Here is a 27,064-nt window from a genome sequence, read left to right on the forward strand (position 1 = left end):
GCAAAGCCGGTGCGTTCCAAGTATTCCGGTAGTCGATCAATAGAACGCCTTTTCTTGTCAGCAGTTTTAAACTTTTTTTTTCTTGTGTTTGCTCGGTTTCCTTTTTTTTAATCTGGGAACAATATGCGACACAAAAATAGTGTAAAATTCCTTCTATGCTGATAAGTATGAACATGTCTCCGGCAATGATAACAGACGGAGTGGAATATTGTTTATACGCCTTGATGTATCCTACAGATCAATAGATACTAATAGAATTTGGTGGTCTGCAAAGCATAGCAGATCTAATTCCGATACAGTATATGTTCTATGCAAGATAATGCACAACCGTGAGGTCCTCTTGGTTCAAATTGGAACAGAGTATACAATAAATCACAAATGTCAAGGAAAGCCGCATATTCTCCAGTTCTGAACCCATCCGGTCTTTTATTCTGCTAAATTTCTTCCTTATGATAAATTGGATAATATTGTTGCATAGAAGTAAATGCAGCCGGTAAGACAACCCGCCCAGTGGAATAGACTTTTGTCAAAAAGTCAAGTCTGAAACTCATGTTGTGTAAAACATGGTCAATGTTACATCTGGAGGAAGGTGAAGGGGGATCGGTTTAGCATAAGATACAACAGAGCAGTGCTTAGGGATGGCAGAAGCTTACAGATACTGTAGATCCCTCTTGTAAAGAGTATTTTGGATTTTTTTTAACTCATTCAGCAAATTAAGAACAACTGAGAGGGTAAAACTAAGAGATGGCTGGTGTCCGTGTATTATGACATGAGATGTACACAGGGGCGTAACTAAAGGCTCAGGGGCCCTGATGCAAAACGTGAGCTGCCCCCCCCCCCTCTATCTGTATCTGTACCCGTACCCATACCTAAACCATGCTGCACAGAGACATAACTTGAAGCTTCTGGGCCCCAATGCAAAACCTGTAACAGGGCCCCCAACTATAATGCTTTATTCATAGTACTGGGTTCCCTATATGGAGAAGAGAGGCCTTATGGGCCCCCTAAGGCTCCTGGGCCCGGGTGCAACGGCATCCCCTGCACCCTCTATAGATACACCCCTGGATGTACATATGAAATTTTCAATACTGCTTAAAGGGGGTTTCTGGGAATATACTACTAGTAGTGACCCATCCTCGGGATTGGGGTTATCAATAATTGATTGGCTGGGGTTGGCCACTCTGGATCCTCATTGATCATCTGATCCTCCAGCTGCAGTCAGTGCAGCCAAGCCGGGTGTCCTCATCAGTGGTCAGGCCAGAAGTGTATTAAAAGGGCTTTGTTTCTATTGAAATAAATGGGAGGGATGCCTTCTGTTACACTTCCAGCTCCTCATTACAGTCAGAAATCTGAAGGATTGATTTTAATGGGGGTAAAGCCCTTCTATTACACTTCCAACTCTGACCATGGATGTGGATGTAGGGCTCAGCTGCATTGACAATGACTGGAGGAACAGCTGATTAATGGGGAACCCGAGTGGCAGACCTCCCCTGGTCAACTTTTGATGACCTATCCTTTTTTCACAGAATCTTTTTCAGGTAATGTGTACCAAAAGTTAAAAAAAAAACAATGTTATTTTTTGAAGATAGTATTATATTTCCACTGAAATAAAGTACAGGAATGGGTTTGACATATTCTTTGGATGTTTTGATATCAAATGCATAGAGTTACAGATTACAGGCTGAATATTGTGATGGTTTATGTTGAAGTAAGTGAAGGGTAGTTTTCTTTATATATATATATATATATATATATATATATATATATATATATATATACTTATATTTTTTAATTCTGTAATTATTTTAAACTTATATTTGCAACTTTTTTTACATTTATGCCCCCCATGACGCTGTATAAAACTTCTGAAGGACACTTGAAATGTCCTTTTTTATTTTAATTTTATACTTTTCCACTTTGGGGCATCTACAGGAGTAACATCCATAGGAGCTTCAGTTACAAGGGAAAATGATCTGCCCATATTGACAGTTGTGACTAGCAGGGCCAGGCTGGAGTTTGCTAAGACCCTTCACCTCTGACATGCAGGAGCTCGCTGGTGATCACATGATCACCAGGTCGAATAGATGGAACAGCATTGCCGCTTCCTGTATTCTCTACATAGCGCTCATTGAGCGCTATGTAGGCTGGGAAAGACAAGGCAGAAGGGGTTATAAACTGCTTCTGCCTTCTCCTTCTGGTCCTCGTCTGTCTCTCACAGCCAGCCTGCTAGATTGCTGGAGCTTTATTCCTGTGCCGTATTTTGGGGGTTAAAGCCCAGGACTGCATATTTACGTTTGTTGGTCCTTAGCAGGTTAAGGCTGTCTGGTCTAAGTCTGCACTGTCTAACTATTAGACGGTATTCGTAAATAATGCATTTTACATAAAATCTCTGTGCATATCATATTTCTGCTGATACGTGTGCGCCTGTACTTGGCCATTATACTCCTCTTGTTATATAGCATGGAGATGCCGTGGATGGAGCTTCTGTTTTAAACAGCAGAGAGAGGAAGTGCATAGAAATGATGAGGATGTGTTAGGGATTTCCCACAGAGAAAAGGCTGTATAAATTATGTATTAGTCAGACAGTGTTCTGCCGGTGATATCTGATCTCTAATTCTCAATTCTTTCTATTTTCTACTAAAATAGCTAGAGTCAGATTTTCCACTACCGGGCGGCTTTGGGAAGGTATTAACCAGCAGTGTTCATTTAGGGGATATATTGGAGCTGTATGCCGTTTTGTGTTGGTTGAGAAGGAACTCTCTGGCTATTATGTTAATATTTGTCAATTTTGCCTACAGGTTTATGTCCGGTTTCATAATTTTCTCTGTACATAAGGGCGGCTTCACACAGCCGTATTTGTATGTAATTAGCGCATGCAATACGCAAAGACTAGAATCCATAGCTGTCAATGGGTTCGTTCTCATTATTGATTGTTTTGCCGCATTTTGTTCCTGTGCAAAAAAATAGTACCTGCCCTATATGTCTGCATATGTGTGCACCAAAGGGCCTAATAGAAGTCTATGTGTGTGCGAATGTGCAATACGCTGCGCAATTCTGTGAAAAATTGAACTAGCCTGAACCTCATTAAGCTAAATAGCCTTTTAAATCAGGGCAGGGGTGTGTTGTGCACATACGAACATGCCCAAGTACATTTCGCTGTGCAGACATGCGCAAATCAACCTTGGTCACTGCGCAAATGCATTGTGCTAGGCGAGCCTATTTGCTAATACACTCATCTGACGCCACCCTATGGCCTCTTTCACAGGAGGGTTGCATTTTGATGCTGGCTAGCGTATTGTGCATAACATATACACATACAATTTGCAGAGAACAGAGCCCATTGATGTTATTCGCATTCACGAAATGCGCATGCAAAATAATAGGTTCTGTTCTATCTTCCTGCGTATTCCACAGCAAAGGCCCCCATAAAATACTAACCACTGAGCCACTGTACTGCCCAGAAAAAAAGGTATTGCCTATTGGTAGGATAAAAAAAGATGACTCTGGTTGGTGGGACCTTGTGAACCCACGTATTGTTGGAATCACAACATTGTTTTATCACTTTCTCTATGCAACATGTAGGATAGGTCATCAATAGTTGGCTTACCTCCCCTGCTCTCGATCCCAACCGATCAGCTTATTAGTGTAGCTATAAGCACTGTCCACTACACAGTGGTCAGGGCAGCAGCTTCTACTCCATACCCTAGTATATAGCAATGCTGATAGTGTGTGCCCAATCAGCTCATTGACTGGGGCTACAAGCAGCAGCCCCCAATTGATCAACTCTTGATTTCAATGGAGGCCGTCCATGCAGAATCCGCAAAAAAATGGAGCATGCTGCGATTTTTTTCCCCCGCTTGCAGAACCCGCAATTGGTTTCCGGAAGTGTGCAGGAAGAATCGATTTCCTATAGCATGCTATGGCCACTATTTGCTGCGGATCCGCGTTACGGAGGCCCACCGCAGATTCTGCAGAAAATATCCATCCGTGGGCAGGAGCCCTATTACATAGTAGCCTGGTTAGTAGCGCAGGCTGAGGCCACTCTCACACATGCGCTTGTAATAATGCTGCATTTTTAACACTGCGTTTACTGCATTTTCAGCTGCATTTTTGACAGCGTTTGACTGCGTTTTCAGCCCAGTTATAAATGCAGTCAAGCACGCTGATAATGCCAGAACTGAAAAAACGCAGTCAAAAACGCGCTAACCACATTTTACTGCGTTTCCAGCAGCGTTGAAAACTCACCCCATTCATTTCAATGGGCAAAGCATTGGATTTTAAAACCCAGAAACACATGAAAATAGAACAGACAGCGCTTGAAAAACACAACATTAAAAACGCTGCATTTTAGTGCATGTCTGCGAAGCCCCATTGAAATCGATGGTAGTGTTTGACAGTGTTTAGCGCTGAGCTGAAAACGCAGTGCTAAACGCTGGATAAAACGAATGTGTGAAAGTGGCCTGAGTCTTATTGAAATGAATGGGACTCAGGTTGCAGTACCAACCCTGGCCACTGTGCAAAGTACAGAGCTGTCTGCTTCATGTTTCAAAACATCTAGAAGTGAGACAACCCCTATAAATATCCTGAACTCCAATAGACATTCTATAATAGCTATTGCATGTCATATATAGCACTATTATATTGTCCATAAAGAGTCTGTGCCAGCATAGAAAGTTAGTCCCTATTTTGACAGCATATGGGATAACTTCCTCATCTTGCAAATAGGAAGTCCCAAAAGTCCTGACATGAATGGAGGAATGGTCATGCATACACTTTGCTACTCTATTGACGTCAGTGGGAGTCCCAGGGATTTTAAATGCTTACACTCAGCTAACTCTGATGCTCCCTTCATGCAGGGACCTTTGAGACCCCCATTCTCAGGATCGGTGAGGACACAGTGGTCGAATCTCCACTGATCAGAAACATAATCCCTATCCTGAGGATTGGGAATAACTTTTATCTTGGCACCACCCCTTTAATGTGATAGAATGACCCTTAGTAACAAGGAAGTTACAATCCTGGAGGGATTGATGCTTTTTAACTTCTCTTTTACTTTGGTGTTGTTTTTTTTTTTAAACTTTTCATTGTTTTTATACCATTCAATAACTAATGATGTCATTCCTTTTGTTTTACAGATCCCAATGCATATCCTGGTCCAGCAGCAACTGACCACGCTCTTATAGGAGGGATAGTAGCTGTAGTCGTTTTTGTCACATTATGTTCAATTATATTGCTTGGACGATACTTGGCAAGACATAAAGGTATGCTCACCGCAATTATGTTTATATTTTATGCTATCGCTGTTCCATTTTACCTTTCATGTTAATTATTATTGTTACTGTCTATTACAAAGTCATCACAGGAGTCATTCAATTTCAGCAAAGTCATTGCTGGACTAGAATTAATGGTCTCTACCATATGGCACTGGGATAATATACTTTTAATATCCCCAAGTGGGGAAGAAAAATTACATTTCTAGAGTCTTCTTCTTCATTTTCTCTCTTCGTTTTTTTCCCTTTCTTCCCCGTCATTTTCTCGCTTTCTTCCTTTTTTCTCCCCTTCTTCTTCATCTTCTTAGTTTTCCCCTTCCTTTTCTCTGTCTGATTCCTTCTTAATCTGAGTCTTCTTCATCTTCTTAGTCTTCTTCTTCCGTCATGACTAATGTCTCATGCACATAGCTGTGATACAACTCCATACAATATCTTAGGACTATTATAAGGACTTATTCACATGGGAATTAGAGTTCTGCATATTTACGAACTTAAAAATGCCTATTTTGATTGATCTGGGATTTTCCTAGGGACAAAATTATGCAGCATATTTTAATGGGGTATTTCAGTGCGTAATACGCACCAGGACGGAACATAATGCCTTACTCAACTAGAATACACAATAAAATATGCATAAACCCATTGAAATAAAAAAAATTGTAAAAAATATGTGCATAATACGGATCGTATTTACGTCTGTGTGAATGAGCCCTTAGGGCTTAGTCACACGGGCGCATTCAGGCGCCGATGCGCCCGTCTTCCTGTAGGATAAGACGGCCGCACTGCAGGTGCGGACGATTCTCGGTACCGCCGGCAGAAAGAACACATGACCGGCTCCATTGCCGGCCATGTGTTCTTTCTTCCATCGCTGCGGAGAGTCGGCCACACTGCAGGTGCGGCTGTCTTCTTCGTGCAGGAAGACGGGCGCATTGGTGCCCGGATGCGCCCGTGTGACTAAGCCCTTAGGGAGTGAACTATTGACAAGAACTATTTTAATCTAATTAAAACTCACCTCCTATTAGTCTATAATTTTAAAGGTCTTGACAACATCTATCATACTTGTACAGTACATGTGCGTGGGGAATGTATGTAGTAGGCTCAAGAGCCGAGACCCAGCCACAGCAGCTGCAGTCGGAGATAACTCCGATCACTGCTGTTAACCATTGAAATGTCATGGTCAGTTTTGACAGTAGCCTTTAAATAGTCCTTGTGCCCCACTCTCCCTCCAACAATGAGGTTCTGAGATTTCGTTTGGGTGTCATGGCAGCCAGGGGCTTTATGGAGGCCCCAGGCTTTCATGTACAGTATTTTTGTCTATTAATGCCTGCAGAAACACTGTACAACATGCTATTGTATAAGCATAAGCAATCAAACGAAGTTTGAGTCCCCTTAAGGAACTAAAAGTGAACAAAAAATGTGTAAAATAAAGTTTTTTTATTTAAAGTTAAACTTCTAATAGGGAACATATTTGGTATTGAGTTCATAAAAGTCCACTCTATTAAAATAATGCATTTACACCACTTAATGAAGGCCAACCCCCAAATTGCTTTTTTTCCTTCCCTATCTCCAAAAAAATGCAATAAAAAGCTATGAAAGCATGCTGCTTTCTGACTGGCCATCCCTGCTAACATGAATGGCACTGGACAATCAGAGCAGTGCGTAATGTCATGGACTACTGATGAGTCACTGGTGATGTCATAATGATGCAACTTAAGGATACAAACAAAGGAATGAAAGTTCGTAATGTTATAGTGACAAGTAAACAATTAGACTGTTACTGTAGAATCACTTGTCACTAGCTATAGCTAACCAAATCCTTACATTAACAATATTTTGGACACAATGCAGAATAATAGCATCAGGAAATTATCAATAATATTATACAAAGACTAGTCCTATAGAACAGAAACATAAATCACATAATGCAATGCACAATTCATCTTGAAAAAGGGTTAACACTCTGCTATTATCAAGGCGGTCTGTTGTAAACTTAGCATTAGAACTAAGGTTTCTATTATATAGTCACACAGATTTATATCCCTGTCTCAGTCTACCACTGCGAGCAATACACTTTGTTGAGTCCAATTCTTTTGGTGTAACGCTCTCCTACGCAACAGGCCTTTTGGTAGTTATTTCCCTATAGTGTGCACACCTAATATTGGAGTTGAGGCTGACCTCACTTACAGTTGAGTTGTGCAGGAATTGCTGCTTCCACTGACCCAGGATGTTCTTAAATAAAGCATGTAACTCCACTGCTTTGTCCTCTTTGCTCCTGATTGCAGTCCAGATGCCTTACTGGGTTGGTGTAATAGCGCGGCCACATTCTCCTCGCAGTGCCCACTGTCCTCTACAAACAGCACTTCTACATACAGGCTGTGCATTCCTGCTGTTTATGCCCTGTGGTAGTACCCTTCCACTCGCAGGCAGCAGCTCCTCTCACACACACTGAGTCCCTGGCAGTAGCCAATCAGTTCTATAACAGAGAGTATGCCATGTTCTAGTATATCACAATTTGGTGCACATTTTGGCACGTGATAATTTGGCAAAGATTTTGCACATCTCTCAATCCATTTCCATGGCAACAGTTTAACTTTTTAGAGTAGTCCCTTACAGATGCACAACCAGAGCTACAGTGCCCATTAGGTAGTCAAAAACTTCCATGACTTTCTTGGAAATACGAAGTGGGTCGCCAGGAACATGTGGCCATACTGGCAGAATGAACAGCACCAAGTAATATAACTCTTCCAAATTGTGCCCAAATGAGCAGAGGGTCATTTTATTTATGCAGTTCCCCAAAACAAGTGAACTTTCAGAAACTTCTAGTAGATGCCCTCGCTGGTTTTCCCTTGCTTTTATAACAGCGCCTGAGTCCTGAAGCTCCTTCATGGTGCATCATCTGAAATAATTGAAGTCAAATCTTCTCAGCTACAGGTTCCTTTTGGACAAAGTAAGTGGTTTACCGACCTGAGAATCATTTAAAAACATCACTCTGAAATCTCTAGGTCTAGCAATTTACAGCTGTGATTCCAGGAGCAGCTTAAAATCACCATTAAATTGCTCTATAACTGGAGAGCAATACCGTCTAGTAAAAATGTTAGCAAATTTCAGCTGAGGGAAATCTCACTTCCCGAATAATTAGTGTGTCCGATATCTCAGAAACTAAAGCCAGCTCTGGCTAGATGCTTGGGTGGTTGTTATGTTATGCTGGGGTATCATTGGGGGGAGAATGTACTATTAAATAGATAGTCTGGGGATAAAAAAAATAAGTTGAAATCTGCTTTGTGCTGTCTAAAAACATAAAAAAGTCATACTCACTTCACTTGACTCACCGCTATTCTTGTTTTTATGGTGCTTTCGACTTGAGTGATGACGTCCCATCATAGGGACATATGATTGCTGTAGCCGAAAAGTGGATGATCTACATACAGCCACTAATGGGCTGCAGCAGTCATAGCCTTGTAATAGGATGTCATCGCTGGAGGAAGAGTGCAGCAAGGGTCCAGATACCATCACAATAGGAGCTCTGGGGATCGGTGAGGTATGAGGTTTTTCCGGGTAAAAACTAGTGATGACCTATCCTCAAGATAGGTCATCAATAGTTGATCAACGGGATGATGCAGCTTGAGAACGGACATGCTTTATCTGGCTTTACTCCCTTTGAAATCAATGGGAGCTGAAGCAGCCATTACACTTCCTCTTCCGTCCCTGGTGTCGAAGGCAGAAGTGGCAGAAGTTTAATAACCAGATCCAGCTCCCATTGATTTCTATGGGGGTGAAGCCAACTAGGGCTTTTCCACTCCAATCTCCTATGATGCATGTCTGGCCTGCTGCACTGACAGCGGATGATCAGCTCATCACGAGATATCCCAAGCGGCAGTTGCCTAGCAATTAACTATTGATGATCTGTCCTGGGGATAGGTCATCAATAGTGTTTTGCATGGAAAATACTTGTATTTTTTCCCAAACTATCCCTTAAAATAAAGACTTTCTAAGCCCATTGCTTACTAGTGAAGAACTATAAACATAGCTTAGTGGAAGATTCTATCAGAAACAAAATAAGAAACACAATATGCAAGAGGAAGAGTTTTAATAGGGGAGGGGTAGCCCTCCTGTTAGAATTAAAATTGGATTCCCATTTGGTACTGATTGACGAGGTGGACAGAAGGAATTGGTGCTTTTTTACCCTAATCTTCTTGCCATGATTATTGGTTTGAATCCAGACTAGAGATGAGCGAACGTGCTCGGCCACGCCCCTTTTTCGCCCGAATACCGCGAATTCCGAGTACTTCCGTACTCGGGCGAAAAAATTCGCTGGGCGCCGTGGCGGCACGGGGGGTAGCAGTGGGGAGTGGGGGGGAGAGGGAGAGAGAGAGGGCTCCCCCCTGTTCCCCGCTGCTACCCCCCGCACCGCCACGCCTCTCCCCGCCCCCCGGCGCCCCCCGAATCTTTGCGCGCGAGTACTGAAGTACTCAAAAATGGCGGTACTCGGGTGCGTAAGTACTCGTAACGAGTACATTCGCTCATCTCTAATCCAGACCAATTTTAATTCTCAATGGAGATAGGATCCCCATATAGGTTCTCACCACTCATTCAAAAAAGTGAGTTGGCCAACCAAAGCTGAGACCCCTATCTCTAGAGATCCCATAAAAGCCACCTGGGCTGAATAAATGGATCATACACCCCATAAGAATATACAACCAAGACTTCGAAGTGAGTCATAAAATATATAGTAGAGGTCTAAAAAAAAATAATACCAACACTTCACTTCAGGGCAATACAGTAACTCAAAGCTTATGTGAGCCTTAGTATGGTGCCCCCATTCTTTTTTTTTTTTTTGAAGAATGCAAGCTCTAGATTAATTCCCCCAACTTCAGTCCCAGCACAACATTTTGTTCTGTAACCAAAATGGAAAAGGTTTTAAGATTATATTACTTGGTGCCTTGTTTTCTTGCTGTACAATTACTAATCCACTGGTTCTGTTGGCCAAGTCCTGGTGACCCAAGATGGTTGGACTGCTTCTTAGACTACCCATTGCAAAATGAGCACTGATGGTGCATTGGTAGTTTAAGACATTACACATTGCTGGTTTTCCAAGATTTCTGTCACGTGAGCAGCCCTAACCAATAATAAAGCAGCATACAGAGGCTTTTTCCCAATGCACAACATATATAAACTAGCAACGGCACCACATTCATCTTGGATCATCACAGGAACCAGCAGAATCTTGGCTGTAAGGCAATAGAGAAGGGCACCAGAAAATATAAATATCCTATCCCCCTCCCATTCTGGGACATTTTTTCCCAGGACTGGAGGGTTGCTTTAATTTGTTTTCTAACTAGTAGTTGAACATAGTTAAAACATGACAGGTTGATTAGTGTTGCTCCATGTCTACTGAGCTGTAATTGTATTCTCTTGACTATGTGATGCCTCCATGCCTATTGAGCTCCAAGATTTGCACTTTGCCATATGATACCTGCATGTCCATTGTAATCATGTGTATATGTAGTTGTATAAATGTGTCTTCAGATCTGTTCCATTACGCCTGAGGAAGAACCCTGAGTAGGTTTGAAAGCTCGTTATAAAATCAAGTATATTTGTTAGCCATTAAAAGGTATCATATCTACAAGATTACTTGGTTTCTCTTACTGAGAACAATCACATTTCGTACTATGGTATGTACTTAACCAAGTGATGCCTCCATGCCCATTGAGCTCCTGGATATGCACCTGATCACATGATGTCTCCATGCCCATTAAGCTGTATAATAATATACTTGACCATATGGTTCCTCCGTCATCATTGAGCTCTATGATGTGCACCAAAGCACATGATATCTCCTTGTCCATTGAGGTCTATGATCTACACTTGACCATATAATGTCTCCATGCACACTGAGCTCTATGGTATGCATTGGACCTTGTGACGCCTCCATGCCTACTGAGCTCCATGACACGCATTGGACCACACAATGCCTCCAGCTTTATGTTATATCAGGCAATTCATTTTAATACAACATGGTGCTACATAATAGCACTATAACCTAAACATTTCAGCTTATATATATGGAATGATCATAATTAAAGTATCCCTATTCAGAGATGTCTAGAGAGACATAATCCAGGTGAAATTTAACCGAACTTGGTAATAATACTATTCAGGACATGCAAAAGCAATCCATGTGAAAAAAAAAAGTTACAAATTTCCCACCAGGAACAGGATTTCAGCACTGTTGACTGGGCCACGTCCAACTGTCTTGAAACAACACGTATACTGGTTGTCTCTTGCAGATTCTCCATAGAGCTCTCAACAACAGCTGTAGCAAAGTCTACCATTTGTTGCTGAGATTTATTTTTCAAAGGAATGGCTTCCACATCTCCTGAATACTATTATTACCAAGTTTGCTTCTCATACACCTAGTAGATGCCTCTCTAGAGATACTTTAGTAAGTGTGTAAGGGGCACAATGCCGTATTTTGCCTTTGTTTAACTACAAAATTCTTAAGTGTGTCTCGGCCTGACCATGTGTCTTCTGACCTGAGCATTGAGCACCATATGGTGCTCTGAGTTCGGGTCAAATGACCCGTGTAGGCTGGGCCACACTCCGAAATTCCGTACATTAAATGGAGGCAAATTACATCTTTGTGATTAGCCGCTCAAGCTGAAAAAAGACATAAATCCATCCAGTTCAGCTTGTTATCCTGCTATTTGATCCAGAGGAAGGCTAAAAGCAAAATTTCCACCTTTTAAGGAAAATAATTCCTTCCCAACTTCAAATCTGGAAATCAGAATAACTCCCTGGATCACTGACTCTTCTGAAGTAAGCAGTGACTATAAAATGTGCTATTGTTATACTCAAGAAAGTCATCCAGGTCCCTTTTAAACTCATTTAGTGAGCTCACCATCACATCTCCTCAGGCAGAGAGTTCCACAGTCTCACTGCTCTTACAGTAAGGAACCCCCTTCTATGTTGATGTAGAAACCTAATTTCCTCTAAACATGGAGGACACCCATTTGGGTGTAAATAGAAGATGGAAGAAATCTCTATATTTCCCCCCGATATATCTCTACATCGTTTTTAGGTTCCCCCTCAGCTATCTATTTTTTGAACTAAATAACCCCAATTTTGATAACCTCTCTGGGTATTGCAGTCTACCCATTCAATTTACTAATTTAGTTGCCAACCTTTCCACCCGTTAAATATCTCCTTCTTACGTACCGGTGCCCAAAACTGACCATATTCCATGTGGGATCTGACCAGTTTTGGAAGAACAATATTTTAGTCATGTGCCCCTAGATTTTTTTGATGCACCCTATGATCCTATTTGCCTTGGCCTTTAATCCCTTTCCAATCCACTGTCAGACGTCTAAAGACATTCTGATTGAAAGCTGTACAGCTTCCGATGTCGGAAGACATTCGTCAGGGTATTCTTACTGTATATTACTGGCCGCTCAGGGGCCTCTCCAGCATCTCGAATAGCATAGTACTGGCCCTAGCCAGCAGGTGGCGCCATTGTATAATGGCAGAAAAAGAAAACCCCCTAGGAAACCCTGAATCCAAAATTGGATTGCAAAAGGTTAATTATGATCACCCGTATATTCCTAGATGATATCTGTGGTATATGATATACACAATCAAGACTATAAAAAACTATTTTTCTCAATACATTCTCCAGCACATCACATCATGCCCTTCTTTTTTTTCCCTTTGCTCTCATTATGCCATGCAGACAATGGAGCTGCCAGTAATATTAGAAGGACTAACGCGTCTAGTCCGTCCAATGCATGCAGACATTTGGCATGCAGATGCTACATTAATATAATCTGATGGAGATCAGAATATTGTATATAAATGATATGGTAATGTATTGTAAGCAGCTTTTGCCTTTGCATCAATCTCTAAATGAAACAAGAGACAGTCGACGACAAGCAAAATTTCTAACAAGCATTTTATAATCTTGATCTCTGTAGGGACATATTTAACAAATGAAGCAAAAGGAGCTGAAGATGCCCCCGATGCAGACACAGCCATTATCAATGCAGAAGGCAGCCAAGTGAATGCAGAGGAGAAGAAGGAATATTTCATTTAAATGCAAACCTGGTTACTACGAGTTTTACTTATCAGGCTGACTGCTGGAAAAAACTGGCTATCATTTTTTTTAATTTTTTTATTTTTTTCTCAAAATTCATTCCCACCATCTTCCGCTACATTTTATTAACTCCTGCTATCAATAGCCAGCTTATGCCAACAATCAGCTGTTGACAGCATCATACTTTAATTGCATTTCATAATGCGGGACTTTTCTTATGGCAGAAAAAATATGAAAAATAATAGAAAAAAAACAAAAAAAAAAACAAGAAAAAACACGTCCATCGTTCTGTTCCAAATCCAATCATACAGTGCTTGAATATACAGCCTTAACAATTGTTTTTATTCTTTTCTCATTGTTACATGACATAACGTTATTTTTTACGTTTACACAAAAGATCTTCCAGGCTGCCCTTTTATATATCTCTCCAGCACACATACAAGTACATGATGACACTAAACATGTATTATAGTCCATGTTATTGAACCCTATTGGCAGTTCTGTGTTTATCACATCCTGTATTGACCCACTTATAGACGATGCCCATTAACGTTCTGTAGGATTTCGATCGACAGCATCCCGTGTGGCTGGGTGCGGTATTACAAAACAAAAAAAAATATAAACTGCAATAATCTGGACTACATTCGTTGCTGCATGTATAAAGTATGGAGTGTGTCTTGCCATGACGTGGTTTTGGTACAGACTTGATTAGATTTGATGTATTAAGTTACACTTAAAGGCAAACAATATTTTCTACCTTTTCATTATGACTGGATGATTACTTTTAAAGAATGATGTACTACAAAACGACCTGAACATAGTGACAGTGAGTATACATATATGCTTTAATAAGAAGAATACTCATAAGTCAGGGCAAAGTCACGTATAGCATTGAATACAATAGACATGCTCAATGTAGGCTTAAAAAATACAAAGTAGATACATTATACAGTACTTAAAGGGAATGTCCACCCTTGAATACCTTTTTTTATCTAAATAGGTTTAGAATTTTGTGCTTATTAACTTTTAAGCATGTGTTATATTAGTCGGGGATCCATTTTTTATGATAAAGAGTTCCAAATCTCCTGCATATATAGATAATATTGTACGTGCCTATAGAAGATTAGTAGCTTACTGTATACTAAATTTAATGTTAAATCAGTATGCAGCAAGCTTCTGAGCTGACCCCCCTGCATAGCATGTTATCTTTAAAGGGAACCACTCATATTAAAAATACAGTCCAATCTGTAGGCAGTTTATTATAGAGAAGGAGGAGCTGAGCAGATTGATATATAGGTTTATGGGAAAAGATTTAATACAAGTTGTATTTCATTCAATGAAATCCCTGCACTTTCTAGGCTTAGGAGTCCAGTGGGCGGTCTAATCTATGCATACAAGACAGGACCGCCCCTTGGACTCCTAAACCCAGAAAGAGCAGAAATATAGATCAATAAATAACACATTAGACTCAATCCTTTCCCATAAACTATATATGAAACTTCTCAGCTCCGGCTCTATGACATCAGTCTACATGTTCAATGTGACATGTTCCCTTTAAATCTATATCTAGAAAGGGGTTTTGGAGCTGGCATCAGAAAATCAAATCTCCAACCATTATAAAAATATATTAAGAAATTAATCGGCGCAAGTTTTTGTACCTAGAAATGACTTGGATTAAAAAAAAAACAAAAAACGGACATTCATTTTAAGGCCATGGTATATTAAACGGTACTTCCATGTACTTTTTTTGTCTGTATTATTTTTGATTTCCTTTCTTTCCCCCCATTTTTTTTGATGACTTTGACGTGTCTATTTAATGTTCTAGGTCTACCCATATTTATTGTTTCTACGTGGACTCTACTGTGTTTTTTTTGTTCTTTAAGAAACCAGAAAAGTTGTCCGACTCTTTGCGCATTTTCCGTATCTTGTAAATAGTACATGTATTAAATCAAGTTGAACATTATTTGATACATATTTAACTTTTTGGATGTAAGCAAGTCACAAGTACCCATTTTCTAATGCTCTCCCCCCCCCCCCCCGAAACCCTTCTTAGAGATGAACCTGAAAACCAGTATTACATGTAGATAACGTGTTTGAATTTCCGTCTGTATGTCCTAGCACTGTTCAAACTTTTTCTAGATCATCTTAATTTTTATCTGTTCTACAATGGAAGCACAATGTTTAAAGGAAAGATACTTTAATCTAACAACCGGTGCAGAGCCTCAGGTTTTCAAGTTCAACCATATTTGAGTAGAGCTCCAATTGACGATTCTTTTGTTGCTTAGCTTTCTAGAAGTTTTTTATTATTTTTTTTTTTTTTTTAGTTTACTTTTTTGTATTCGGTCATTCAAATTTTTCACCGATTTTGGTTAATTTTTTTCCAAATCTCAACAACAAACAAAAAAAAAGATGTATTGCAACAAATACTACACCTTTTAGCTAGACTGTAAATGAACTTATTCTACTAAATTCCTGTCTATGCATTTGTGAGGTATACGGTAACTTATGTCACAGTCAATGATACAGAATTTTCCGATTCGCTTTCAACTGTACCGGTGAAAGCTTCGGTTTCAATTTATCCACAAGCCATGATACATTTTCAGACACGTCAGTGAAGTTTTGATGATCACACACACACACAAAAAAAAAAATATCACTCAACTAATCATAGACTCAATATTCCGGACCTGTTGGCTTGATTTTCTTTCCTTTCCTTCAGCCTATAATAAATATTGTTCTATTACATTTCCAGCATTGGTTCCCAAAGTCGGAGAATGAGAATCACTCAGAATTATGCTTTGCCTCAGTATTCCAGGCATTGTGCATCTGAATAGGGTATTTTAACAAGGTAGCTAGACTAGTGAAGTGTGAGAGGCTGACAGCCTATGAAGCAAAAATTATGTCTGCTGTTATTTATAGCATCTTTGGAATCAGGAAAACGAAGAAGACACATCGAAACTTTGACTTAGAATGAATATATTACAAATATGATCTCAACTTCAGTAATACTTGTGGAAAACTTACACTATTCATTTCTGTAATACTTTGGGGGGTGGTTGCCTGTTAAGCGCATCGCTCTCGATTTTTTTTTTCTCCTCCATAATATACCAAGTATGAATAAACATGACATGGTTGAGTGTTCTCATAATAAAACATATACAGTATTACATTGGAAAGAAGTATGTCTTCATTGGTGTGGCTGCATGCTCGTTTTACAATACGCACCATAACATATGTGAAAAATGCAATAATATGTTTTAACTATAGTAAATATGATAGTAAGACAACAGGGGTACTGTAGCTGCTAGAATAAATGGTGAAAACTGTATGGGTTTTGCAAAAGTAGATCGACCCTACACTCACGTTCTGGCTAAGGGGATGCAGTAAAAGGGAAAGGTCACTCGGTAGCGGAACACAAGGGCTGCAGAAGATACTATGTCAAAAAGTCGAATCCCTTGATAGTATGTTTTTGTGTTCTGTTTCTAGATTGCTGTTGCGCCAGATACATCTCTCTGAGCCCTCCTGCTGCCCTAGTCACTTATTGAATAGAATGAAATGGAAATCTATTTGTTGTACCCCATGGACTCCAAAAATCAGATGTCAATAGTACATCTTGGACTAGGCTGAAAAAATCCCTAAAATTAGGAAAATTGGCTTCTGTCTCATGGGTTTTTTGCCTTTCTCTGGATCAACATTGGGGTGGAGGGGTAAATAGGCTGAACCGGATGGACATGTGTCTTTTTTCAGCCTTACACACTATGATACAACATTACCTTCCATGGGATTGGTAATAGTGAAGCTCTAAAATAGGCCTCAAAGTATGAACCCAGTATCCTATAATGGTGCCCAAATGAATGCTATTCCAAAATGGGCAGGGATACATTTTTTTAATGACCCTTCATACAAGTTTGAAGTGTTAGATGGGGCTCTGTCAAATCTAATGACACATAAGCCTCTAATCAACTGGGGAATAGCTATAATGGGTCACGCCAAGGCCCTATAGCCTAGGGGGAACCATAATGGTTCTCTTTCCCATATAAGACCTGTATTATAAAGGAAGCATTATATTTAGGGGGGACGTTACAGATTTTGTGCTGGGGCCCAACAGCTTCAAGTTATACCTCTGGTAATCGATACTGTAAAATCCAACTATCCTACGTGGAGCTATGCTTTATCATACAACCCCGCACTTGAACCGTTATTAGTATTGTTCTTAGCTGTTTCTAATAAATGATACATTAAATATAGTATAGTCATCATATGATCAACAGTGATTTTTTTTTTCCTTTTTGACAAAAAAGTTAATCACATTCAAGATTGCCAGCTATGAGTATATTTACTGACGGCCAATAACATGATTATTGTCTATTAAAGGGGTTGTCTAGCCTTAAAGGGATTATACAGGATCAGAAAAACATAGTTCCCTTTTTCCAAAAACAAAACATGTTTGTTCATAGAGTAGTGTTGCATTTCATCTCTATCCACCTCAATAGAACTGGATTGCAATATCATATACCATTGGGCAGGTATGGCGCTGTTTTTGGAACAAGGCAGTCAAGTTTTTTGACTCCTGGATAACCCCTTTAAACTATTGATGGCCTACTTCTGCTCCCACTGCAGTGTCCTGGCTTGGTACTACAGGCACAGTCCCAATTCACTTTATTGGTACATTTGCCTGTAATACCAAACCAGGCCACTGCAGTGGGAATGGAGCTGTCTGCTTCCTGCAAAGGCACAGTATCCTGACGAACAGTTCATCTGTGCTTGTCTTGAGTAGCCGAGCCCCCATCTCTTGTTGATGACTTGTTCTAAGAATAGGTCATCAGCAGTTTAATGCTGGCCAACCCCTTTAAGTAAAGGAAGTGAAAAAAACTGCTTTGGCATATAGGGGACGCTGAAGTCTGAAGCCTGCAGCTGGATAATGTTAATAAATGGTAGCGAATATTGCAGATACCATCCTAATATAGATATCAAGGACAGTTTTACATTGGAGCCAGCAGAAGATATATCCACATACCTCAGCCAAAGTCAGCAGATCTGCAGTTTTCACATATAGAATGACTCTAGACGTATAGAGTTTAGTCACTCTAGTATATATAATTTTTATATGACGTCTATAAACTTGTCAGTAAACTATTTAGAAGAGTTGGCAGCTCCATCTTCTTGGCTAGGGGAGTTCTAATGGGATTCTCTCTCTCGCTCTTCATAACACTGTGTGTCTTAAAGTGCTACATTCCTGTAACCTCTATAGGCAGTCGACATTTGTAAATGCATCAAGTGTGTTTATGAAGGACTTACACTATTTTTTTCGGCGTACGATTGTGTTTCCAAATTGAAAAAAAAAAAAAATGAAAAATGTTCTGTAAACTTTTGAACTGCATGCTTGTGGAATATATGAACCATTAAGCACCATCTGGATTCTAGTTAGATATTTTCATGCATATTCATTCTTTGTATGATTTTAAGAGAATTTCATTTTTGCCTCACTTACTATTTCGACAGCAGATTCACGGAAAATACATGATAGGATTTATATCCTAAACTTATATTCTTTCCCTCGAATTATTATCTATAAGAAAAAAAAATGGGATTTATTCACCGTTCCCTTAATTAATTGTGGCATAATAATCTGAAGTCACTGGAAAATATAAAAGAGCATCTCCAAAAATTATTGGTTGTTGCTCCTAGCTTCCATTCCTCCACTCTTAAATGGGATATCCAGAGAGATATACTTACCCCAGTCCAGTCCGGGTCCAGTGTGCACCTTCACCGGTCCCGGTTCTGACATGGGTCACATGGTAAGCAGACTCTCCCCCCCCCCCTCTCACATTGCTGGTGATGTCATTGCAGGGGGCTGGCTGACTGGCTCATTTCCATAACTATGCAACCCCTCTTCTCTGCTACAGCCAATACAGAGAAGTGGGATGGCGTTGTTATTCAAATGAGCCAGTTAGCCAGCCAACTGCAATGTCATCACTGGAAACAAAGGTCCATATCGCATTAACCAATGCCTAAGCCAAGTTGGAAATGGAAATGCTGACACTGCTGGACTGAGATTGGATTTAGGTAAGTATATCTCTCCATATGATCCCTTTAAGTAGACTAAATAAATGAGAAGAGGATGCATAGGCATTTATTGCATTTAAAGGGGGTTCCAGAAAAAAAATATTTACACCAATCCAGTATAGATCCAGCAGTGCCGCCACTGGATTACAGAGTACGCACCTCTTGTTGTCAGTGACATCATTACAGGGGGGCTGTCTGACTGGCTTATTTCAATAACTAAGCCAGCCCCCTCCTGTCTCTGCATTGACCATGACAGAGAAGAGGAGTGGCTTAGTTATTGAAATGAGCAAGTCAGCCTTCCCCCTACAATAATTTGAATCACAATGAATCGGGGTTGGGGGGGGGGGGGTGTGTATCTCAAAGTATCTTCACTTCTGGACCCATACTGTATTGATGCAAGTATATCTTTTTGGATAACTCCATTAAACAATCCCTGTCTGCTCTTTTGACATGTCTACTGATATGTCACCTAGTTGTCATTTCTTTTATATATTTCTAGGGGAATGACAAAGAAATGGCAGAATGCCAGGAAGAAAAGATGCTCCGGAAATTATATATGATGGAGTACTGAAATAGACGTGCCACAAGAGCTGATGGGAAACCTTTAAACAAAGTTATGCTTGTAGCCACAATTCTCGTCATTAAATCTCAAAAACCCAATTGGGACACAATATACTGCAAAGTGTCTGCTTGTCCCTCACAAATCCTTAAAGAGGTTGTCCAGTTGTGAATTATTGTTGGCCTGTCCTTAGGATAGGTCATCAATAGTAAATTGATGAGGGTCTGCTACCCGAGATGGACGCTGATCACTTGCTTACTGGGCCAGTGTGCTCATGCACTGAGTTGATTTCTCCAGAAAGCAGACAGTTCCATTCTCACTTAAGTGGCCAGACTTGGTATTGCAAGTCAAGGTCTCATTAATTTCAGTGGGACCTTTGCCTGTAGTACCAAGCCTGACCACTTCAGTGAGAACAGAGCTGACCCAGACAACAGTTGATTGGTGGGTGTCCCAGGTGTCAGACGCTGACTGATCTACTATGTCTACTATTGGTGACCTATCCTATGGCTAGACAAACAGTAGTTTAAAACTGGACAACTCCTTTAAAGAGGACCTGTCATTTTCTCTGATTTGCACATTTTTTATAACTGTGGCCCTGCTGACTTTATTGCACCTCTTCTTTTCTTTTTCCTCCCACAACAACCTCCCAGTGCTTGCAATCAGTCAAATGGGCAGTCTCCTCCACTCACTGTCAATGGATAATGTAAGTGGGAGGAGGAAATCTGATGTCATCCATTGACAGTGAGCGGAGGAGACCACCCACCTGACTTACAAGTGCTGGGATTCATAGCTAAAGGAGGTTAGTGCGAGGAAATAAGGCAGTATACAAACTGCAAATCTATGTAGCTGGCCCTGCTGTTCAGAGAATATGACATGTCTTCTTTAAATATGTAATTACCTTGGTATGACTGGACATTATGGAAATAAAGAAGATGGAACAATACCTCTGCAGCGTCACCTATTGGATGGCATATTGGATAGTATTGTTCCATCTTCCTTATTTGCATATATTTCCCAGAGGATAATGCATGGCCTTGTAAGTCTCTGTAAATCTCACTCACCTCCTAGGTGTCTCCAGACCATTCTGGGTGCTCTACTAGGGGAGAGATGATGCTCCTTCTCCCGAAACACTCACCTACTTGGTGTCTCCACACTCCTTCTGAGTGCTCTCCTTAAGGAAAGACGACACCCTTTCCGATGGATATTATGGAAGACATGCTGTTCTATGACTCTGAATACACTGGTGAGCAGAAATAGAAGCATATTATTAATCTACATGCAAACCAGTGTGGACAGCAAAGAATGGCCCCATGATATTTCAACCAAGGGCCACATTCATCTTTTAATCATCTCTAGAATAATCCTAGTCTATACTACATATAATCTTCGTCTCTCCAATATTCCTAGTCTCCAATAATCCTAGTCTCCTCAATAACCCTAGTCTTTTTTTGCAAATTTTGAAGTTCTTAGGCCCTAAAGTACCGTAGATCCGTCATGATAGTTTCAAATTAGGAAAACTAAAATGATTGTAGTCACATCCACAAATCACAGGGAACTAGCATGCATTCGTACTTGTGAGAATAGATGGTCTTACTGTAGCATATTTCTGCAATTGTACAGTTTATGGTGTCTATTAATCATTGTAATCACAAATATATGATATATATTTTTTTTTTTTCCGGAGGACTGAATTGTTTATCTTTAGATATGTTGTCACTAACAATATCGCTTCCTATAAATCTGTTTCTTTGTCAGCATTGCATCCAGGAATTGGCCAGGAATTGTGATGAGTAGCTTACTCACCGAGATTAAAAAAACAAAAGTGCTTAATGTCACACATTTCAAATGTTTTTGGGATGGTAAAATTTTGCATTAAAGAGTAAATCTGTAATTCATACCGAAAGCAAAAACAGAAACAAAAACTTTTTTTCTAAATAAAAAAACAACAACAAAAAAAAAAAATGATGAAATGTAACACCTCATGTATTTTCATTTTAATGTTTAAATAAACAAGAATATCTTGATGAAAAGAATCATGTGTTATGATGTAATTCACAAATGTGAGGGGGTGGAGTTTACTCTGTGCACGCGTGCGTCAGCGCGCCTCGTGGTTACATGCTCTTCCATGTAACATAGCAGTTGTAGTGTAATTTAGTGCCACTTTATCTGTTACCAAATGAAAATACCTGTACATATGCTTCTTTTTCCCTGTTAAAGGTGAGATGAGCATCTCTCATGTGGGACATTTCTATTTCTTCAATAAAAATCTAATGAAGTAAATGAAGCTGTGAGCTGACTGTGTATTAGTTGCTCTGTGTCTGTGGGATGACTCCACGGTTGTACAAAAAGTTTCATCGATGGTCAATGCTTATCACTATAAGGACAGTTAATTATATAAAAGGAGCTTTGCAGGCAAATACTATTGATGACCCCCTGATGGTCATCAATAGTTCATTGGCGGTGATCTGCTGCTGAGGATCCCCAGCGATCACCTAATGGCCCAATCTGCTGTCAGTTGGGCAAGGAAGGATGTCACCTATTAAAGCCGCCTATTAGACTTCATGCTCCCATCCTGATGACGATGTCTGGCACCGATACAACCCTAATGGGTGAACATAAAGAGGAAATAAAATACAAATCAAACTGATTGTGCCTTCTAGTGTTTCTTTATGCCACCTTGTTCTCCAACCAGCCAAGTACATGAAGGGTCTTCGCTCATCCCTCACTTTCTCCATTCATAGTTGAAAAAGAGATAAGGGCCTTGATATATAAAAGGAGCTTTGCAAGCAAATACTATGGATGACCTATGCCCAAGATAGGTCATCAATAGTTCATTGGTGGGGATCTGCTGCTAAGGATCCCCAGCGATCACCTAATGGCCCAATCCGCTGTCAGTTGGGCAAGGAAGGATGTCACCTATTAAAGCCGCCTATTAGACTTCATGCTCCGATCCTGATGACGATGTCTGGCACCGATACAACCCTAATGGGTGAACATAAAGAGGAAATAAAATACAAATCAAACTGATTGTGCCTTCTAGTGTTTCTTTATGCCACCTTGTTCTCCAACCAGCCAAGTACATGAAGGGTCTTCGCTCATGCCTCACTTCCTCCATTCATAGTTGAAAAAGAGATAAGGGCCTTGATCAATGAATTGGGTTTATTTCTCATGTTTTCTAAAGTTGCAATGCCTTTGGAGAGTGGTCTGGGTTGCATCTATAGGGTTGAATTGGTGGCAGCTCCCACCAGGCTCTGATGCTTAGGAGTCCTTTCATAGGGGCGAATTCTTGGCCTGATGCAAAAAGTGCTAATTAACAAGTCAACCGGTGCTTATTTACTTTTTATTTGACACAGGTCAATAATTGCTGATATTGGAACAGACTACAAAGAACACTTCCTTGTTTGCACAGAGGGATATACAGCCAACTAGTACTGTACTTTTCTTTTATCAAGTATTTTAATATTACTGGATCCTACAACTGTTGACCTGCAATTATTCATTGGCTCTCAAGAGTTTAATGCTATGCATTTATGACTGAATAAAACCTGTGATGGCTGGACCTTCCAGGAGGAAGGGAAAAAAGAAGGAGAAAGAGTGCCGAACCCAATGTGTTTTAGAAAGATGATAGAAATAATAAGTGGATATGCTCTCACCTGGTTGAGTTGTGGAAACATAGGCACAACTCTTATCTAGACTTTGCTTGTTGGTCACTTAGTCTAAGATATGGGAACGCCAAGCTTCAAGCCACTGTTGCTGGCATCAGTGATCCATCCAGGCTGTTACTATGGAGCCATATATACAGTCTAGTGGAAAAGTTAAAAAAATTCTTGCTGAGCAAGATATGTCTTACCTTTTCTATTGGACTATATATGTGTGTAAAATCTGAGATTTAGTCATACCGTATTTGAAGGTTTCAAAAATCTTTCTCAAGGACCATTTCAGGGAAACTTTTTTTTTTAGAGTTTCCCTGAGGTGCAATTGCTACACAGAGCATACTTATCAAACACTATATTGATGAGATGTTGGCCCCACTTTGTGTCCATTACTGTTCTACCTGACCTCCATTGTGACTAGCTGAATCCTACAGCGTCTGAACTGTGACTTGAAGTGATTTTTTTCTATTCATCTCTATGAGAGAAATAATATGAGTTTCACAGAATTGAATAGAGATGGTGATGTCTGGTCTGCTGGAGAGTACGGCTCAGCAAAGCACAGATCATCTGTTATAACAGGGGACCAGGCTGAAGCAGGTATTTCATTAATATAGTAATAGGTAAGTACATTATCTACCCTAATAGGCAATGTGTGTGAATCATATCACAGGGAAACTATTACTAAGAAAAGGTTTCCATGAAGTGGCACTTGAAGAACGCTTCTGACCAGAATACTTGGCGTAAGCTGGTGCTTTGAGGGTTGACTTCCTACTTCAAACCTTGATGATCCAGATCAAAAAAGGGGTTCTGGTTCCTTTCAAGTAACTTTGATCTGATTATGCAAGAATCTAAAATACCTTGCCTTTTCGATATGACAAACACTTCTTCTCACAATTGGAGAATTAACAAGTACAATTACTTACTGGGTTATGCTGATTCTCAAATGACAAAAATAGAAACAGGACCCTTATCTGACTTATCGGAAAAGTAAACTTCTTTAAGAAGATCTCTTGGACTTAAATTCTTAGCTTGATCATCTTCACCACAAGCTCAATGGTTGAAGTTTCCATAATGACTAAAGACTTACCTGGCACTTCCTCTACATTTTGGAAAAACTAATCATGTCTATAATTATTGATATGTTGATTGGAAGTCTGGCACTGTCAGGTTCCATTCCATTTTATTACTATTTAAGGGGCTTTTCCAGGGAGTAAACATTTGGGTGTAAGCTCAATCACTGTGTTGCATCTGAGCTGGATGCAAAACACCTCATCTGGATCAGGCGTAATATGTTGTCCTTAAGAGGACGGATATACGCACAATAAAAATGCAGAGAATGAAAACTATTAATAATAAATCCAAAAGGTGGGGAAACAGGGAATCTGATCCTAACCTACTTATGCAATGAAACCCTACCTAAAAGTGGAACACTCGCTCTAATAGGGGCGACCCTACATCAGGAACTTGGGGTGTCCTTGACTTTCCCTAGAAGAAAAATAGGAATGCTATTTACTGCTGAGACTGACAAAGAATAAGACGAAACTGTAAACCAATACACTATGCACAAGAATGAACACAAAGCAAACTGTCAGGAACAAGATGTAATAACACCCCTAAATATCAAAATAAACTGACTTATCTGATTATGGAGCAGAAGATGGGATACGACAACTTGAACAGATGCAACTGCTAACAAGAAGCTTAACCAGTGTCCTCCATAGGAAGGCGCTGTAATCAATGTAAAGAGACATTTGCAGATTGGCCGGCTAGAACGCACAAGTCCCAGACAACCAATCCATGCACACACCAACAGAAAAGTGATCATATGGGCCCCTGGAAGTGAGCAGAGACCAGACGTACCAAAGTGGTGGGGATTAGAACACCTGTGGGAAGAAAACATATGAGTTTAGGCTTGTTTTTAGCATATAAGCAGTAATTGAGATTTTAAAAAATGTTGCTCCTTGGACAAACCCTTTAATGATCCTATAGATAACGGAGAACTCCTACAGTCCACTTTTAATGCCCAGCACTTTAAATTTAGCCCAATTTAACTAAACAAAGTTTGCATCAGAGGACAGCTCTGCAATTTGTAATTTAAGTAGAAATACAACATTTCATATAAATGGAGGTCAACTTTCGATGTAGGTTTCCAAAGAAAGAGAGATCCAGTGACTGAAAACCCCATTCAACTGAAAGCTATTGTACATGTTTACCCCCTGGAATTGTATGCCCTTTATAGAAAAAAGGGACAATGTTGTACATCTATTGGTGAGTGACACATTTCTCTGTTTGGACTTTGCTGTATGTCTTGATTGATTTTCAATTTCTGAGCACCACTACTGTACCACACAAGCCTGTTTATCCATCTAAGTGATTGACAGTCTGAAGTAGTGCTGAAGTACTCCTCTTCTGTGGAAGAACAAATACAGTCCTTATATCCTTATACCAAGATACTAATCTCCTCATACACACTGATCCTTGATAGGTATTTCAACAAGAACGTGTTTGATGCTCCTTGATCCCGCTGCTGACCACATTCCAATCAGCACAATGGGTTCCACAAACAATGCCTAGAGACAATGCACAGAGGATGCCATGGTAAAGTAGAAGTTTACTTAAACATATACAACACATTTAAATCCTGACCAGGGATCTTTGTCAGACGCAAAACTGCTAATTATTACTAAGGGACACAAACCAATGAAACCTTGTTTTCAAGTCACACTTCACTAAAAGTTAGGATCAGTGAGGACTCGCATCTGATCTAAGAAGAAGAAGGATAAAAGATGGGAAAAAAAGAAAAAGAAGGAAAAGGCTTCCTTCCTTCCTTCCTTCCTTCTTTCCTCCCTTCCTCTCTCTTCCTTCACTCCTTCCCTCCTTCACTTTGCCTTAAAAATAGCAAAAAAGTACTGAGATGCACTTCTAGCTGACCTTCGAGTGTTATACAAGGATTTTACGGCTCTTAGACAATGTTATACATCAGTGGAGGAGTATTGGTAAACTTCTGGTTTATTTTAAACGAATTCAGAGCAACCTGAACTTTTTGCTGTAATTTGGCAAACCGACTGAACTGCACTAGAGATGAGTGAGCACCAAAATGCTCGGGTGCTCGTTACTCGGGATGAAATTATTGCGATGCTCGAGGGTTCGTTTCGAGTAACGAACCCCATTGAAGTCAATGGGCGACCCGAGCATTTTTGTATATTGCCGATGCTCGCTAAGGTTTCCATTTGTGAAAATCTGGGCAATTCAAGAAAGTGATGGGAACGACACAGCAACGGATAGGGCAGGCGAGGGGCTACATGTTGGGCTGCATCTCAAGTTCACAGGTCCCACTATTAAGCCACAATAGCGGCAAGAGTGCCCCCCCTCCCAACAATTTTTACTTCTGAAAAGCCCTCATTAGCAATGCATACCTTAGCTAAGCACC

General features: G+C 40.2%; 1 protein-coding gene across 2 annotated transcripts in view; it reads left to right on the forward strand.

Annotated features, from left to right (window-relative positions):
• CADM2 (cell adhesion molecule 2) overlaps window positions 1-19,772 on the forward strand; it is a 256,503-nt gene extending 236,731 nt beyond the window's left edge. For both annotated transcript variants that reach the window (XM_066599143.1, XM_066599145.1), the window contains 2 exons: window positions 5,136-5,261; window positions 13,238-19,772. In XM_066599143.1, the coding sequence (XP_066455240.1) occupies window positions 5,136-5,261; window positions 13,238-13,356 (245 nt within the window). In that variant the 3' untranslated portion in view covers window positions 13,357-19,772. The remainder of the gene's footprint in view (window positions 1-5,135; window positions 5,262-13,237) is intronic.
• Window positions 19,773-27,064: the final 7,292 nt, after the last annotated feature.

Source organism: Eleutherodactylus coqui, chromosome 4 (assembly GCF_035609145.1).
Source record: "Eleutherodactylus coqui strain aEleCoq1 chromosome 4, aEleCoq1.hap1, whole genome shotgun sequence".
Lineage (NCBI taxonomy): Eukaryota > Metazoa > Chordata > Amphibia > Anura > Eleutherodactylidae > Eleutherodactylus > Eleutherodactylus coqui.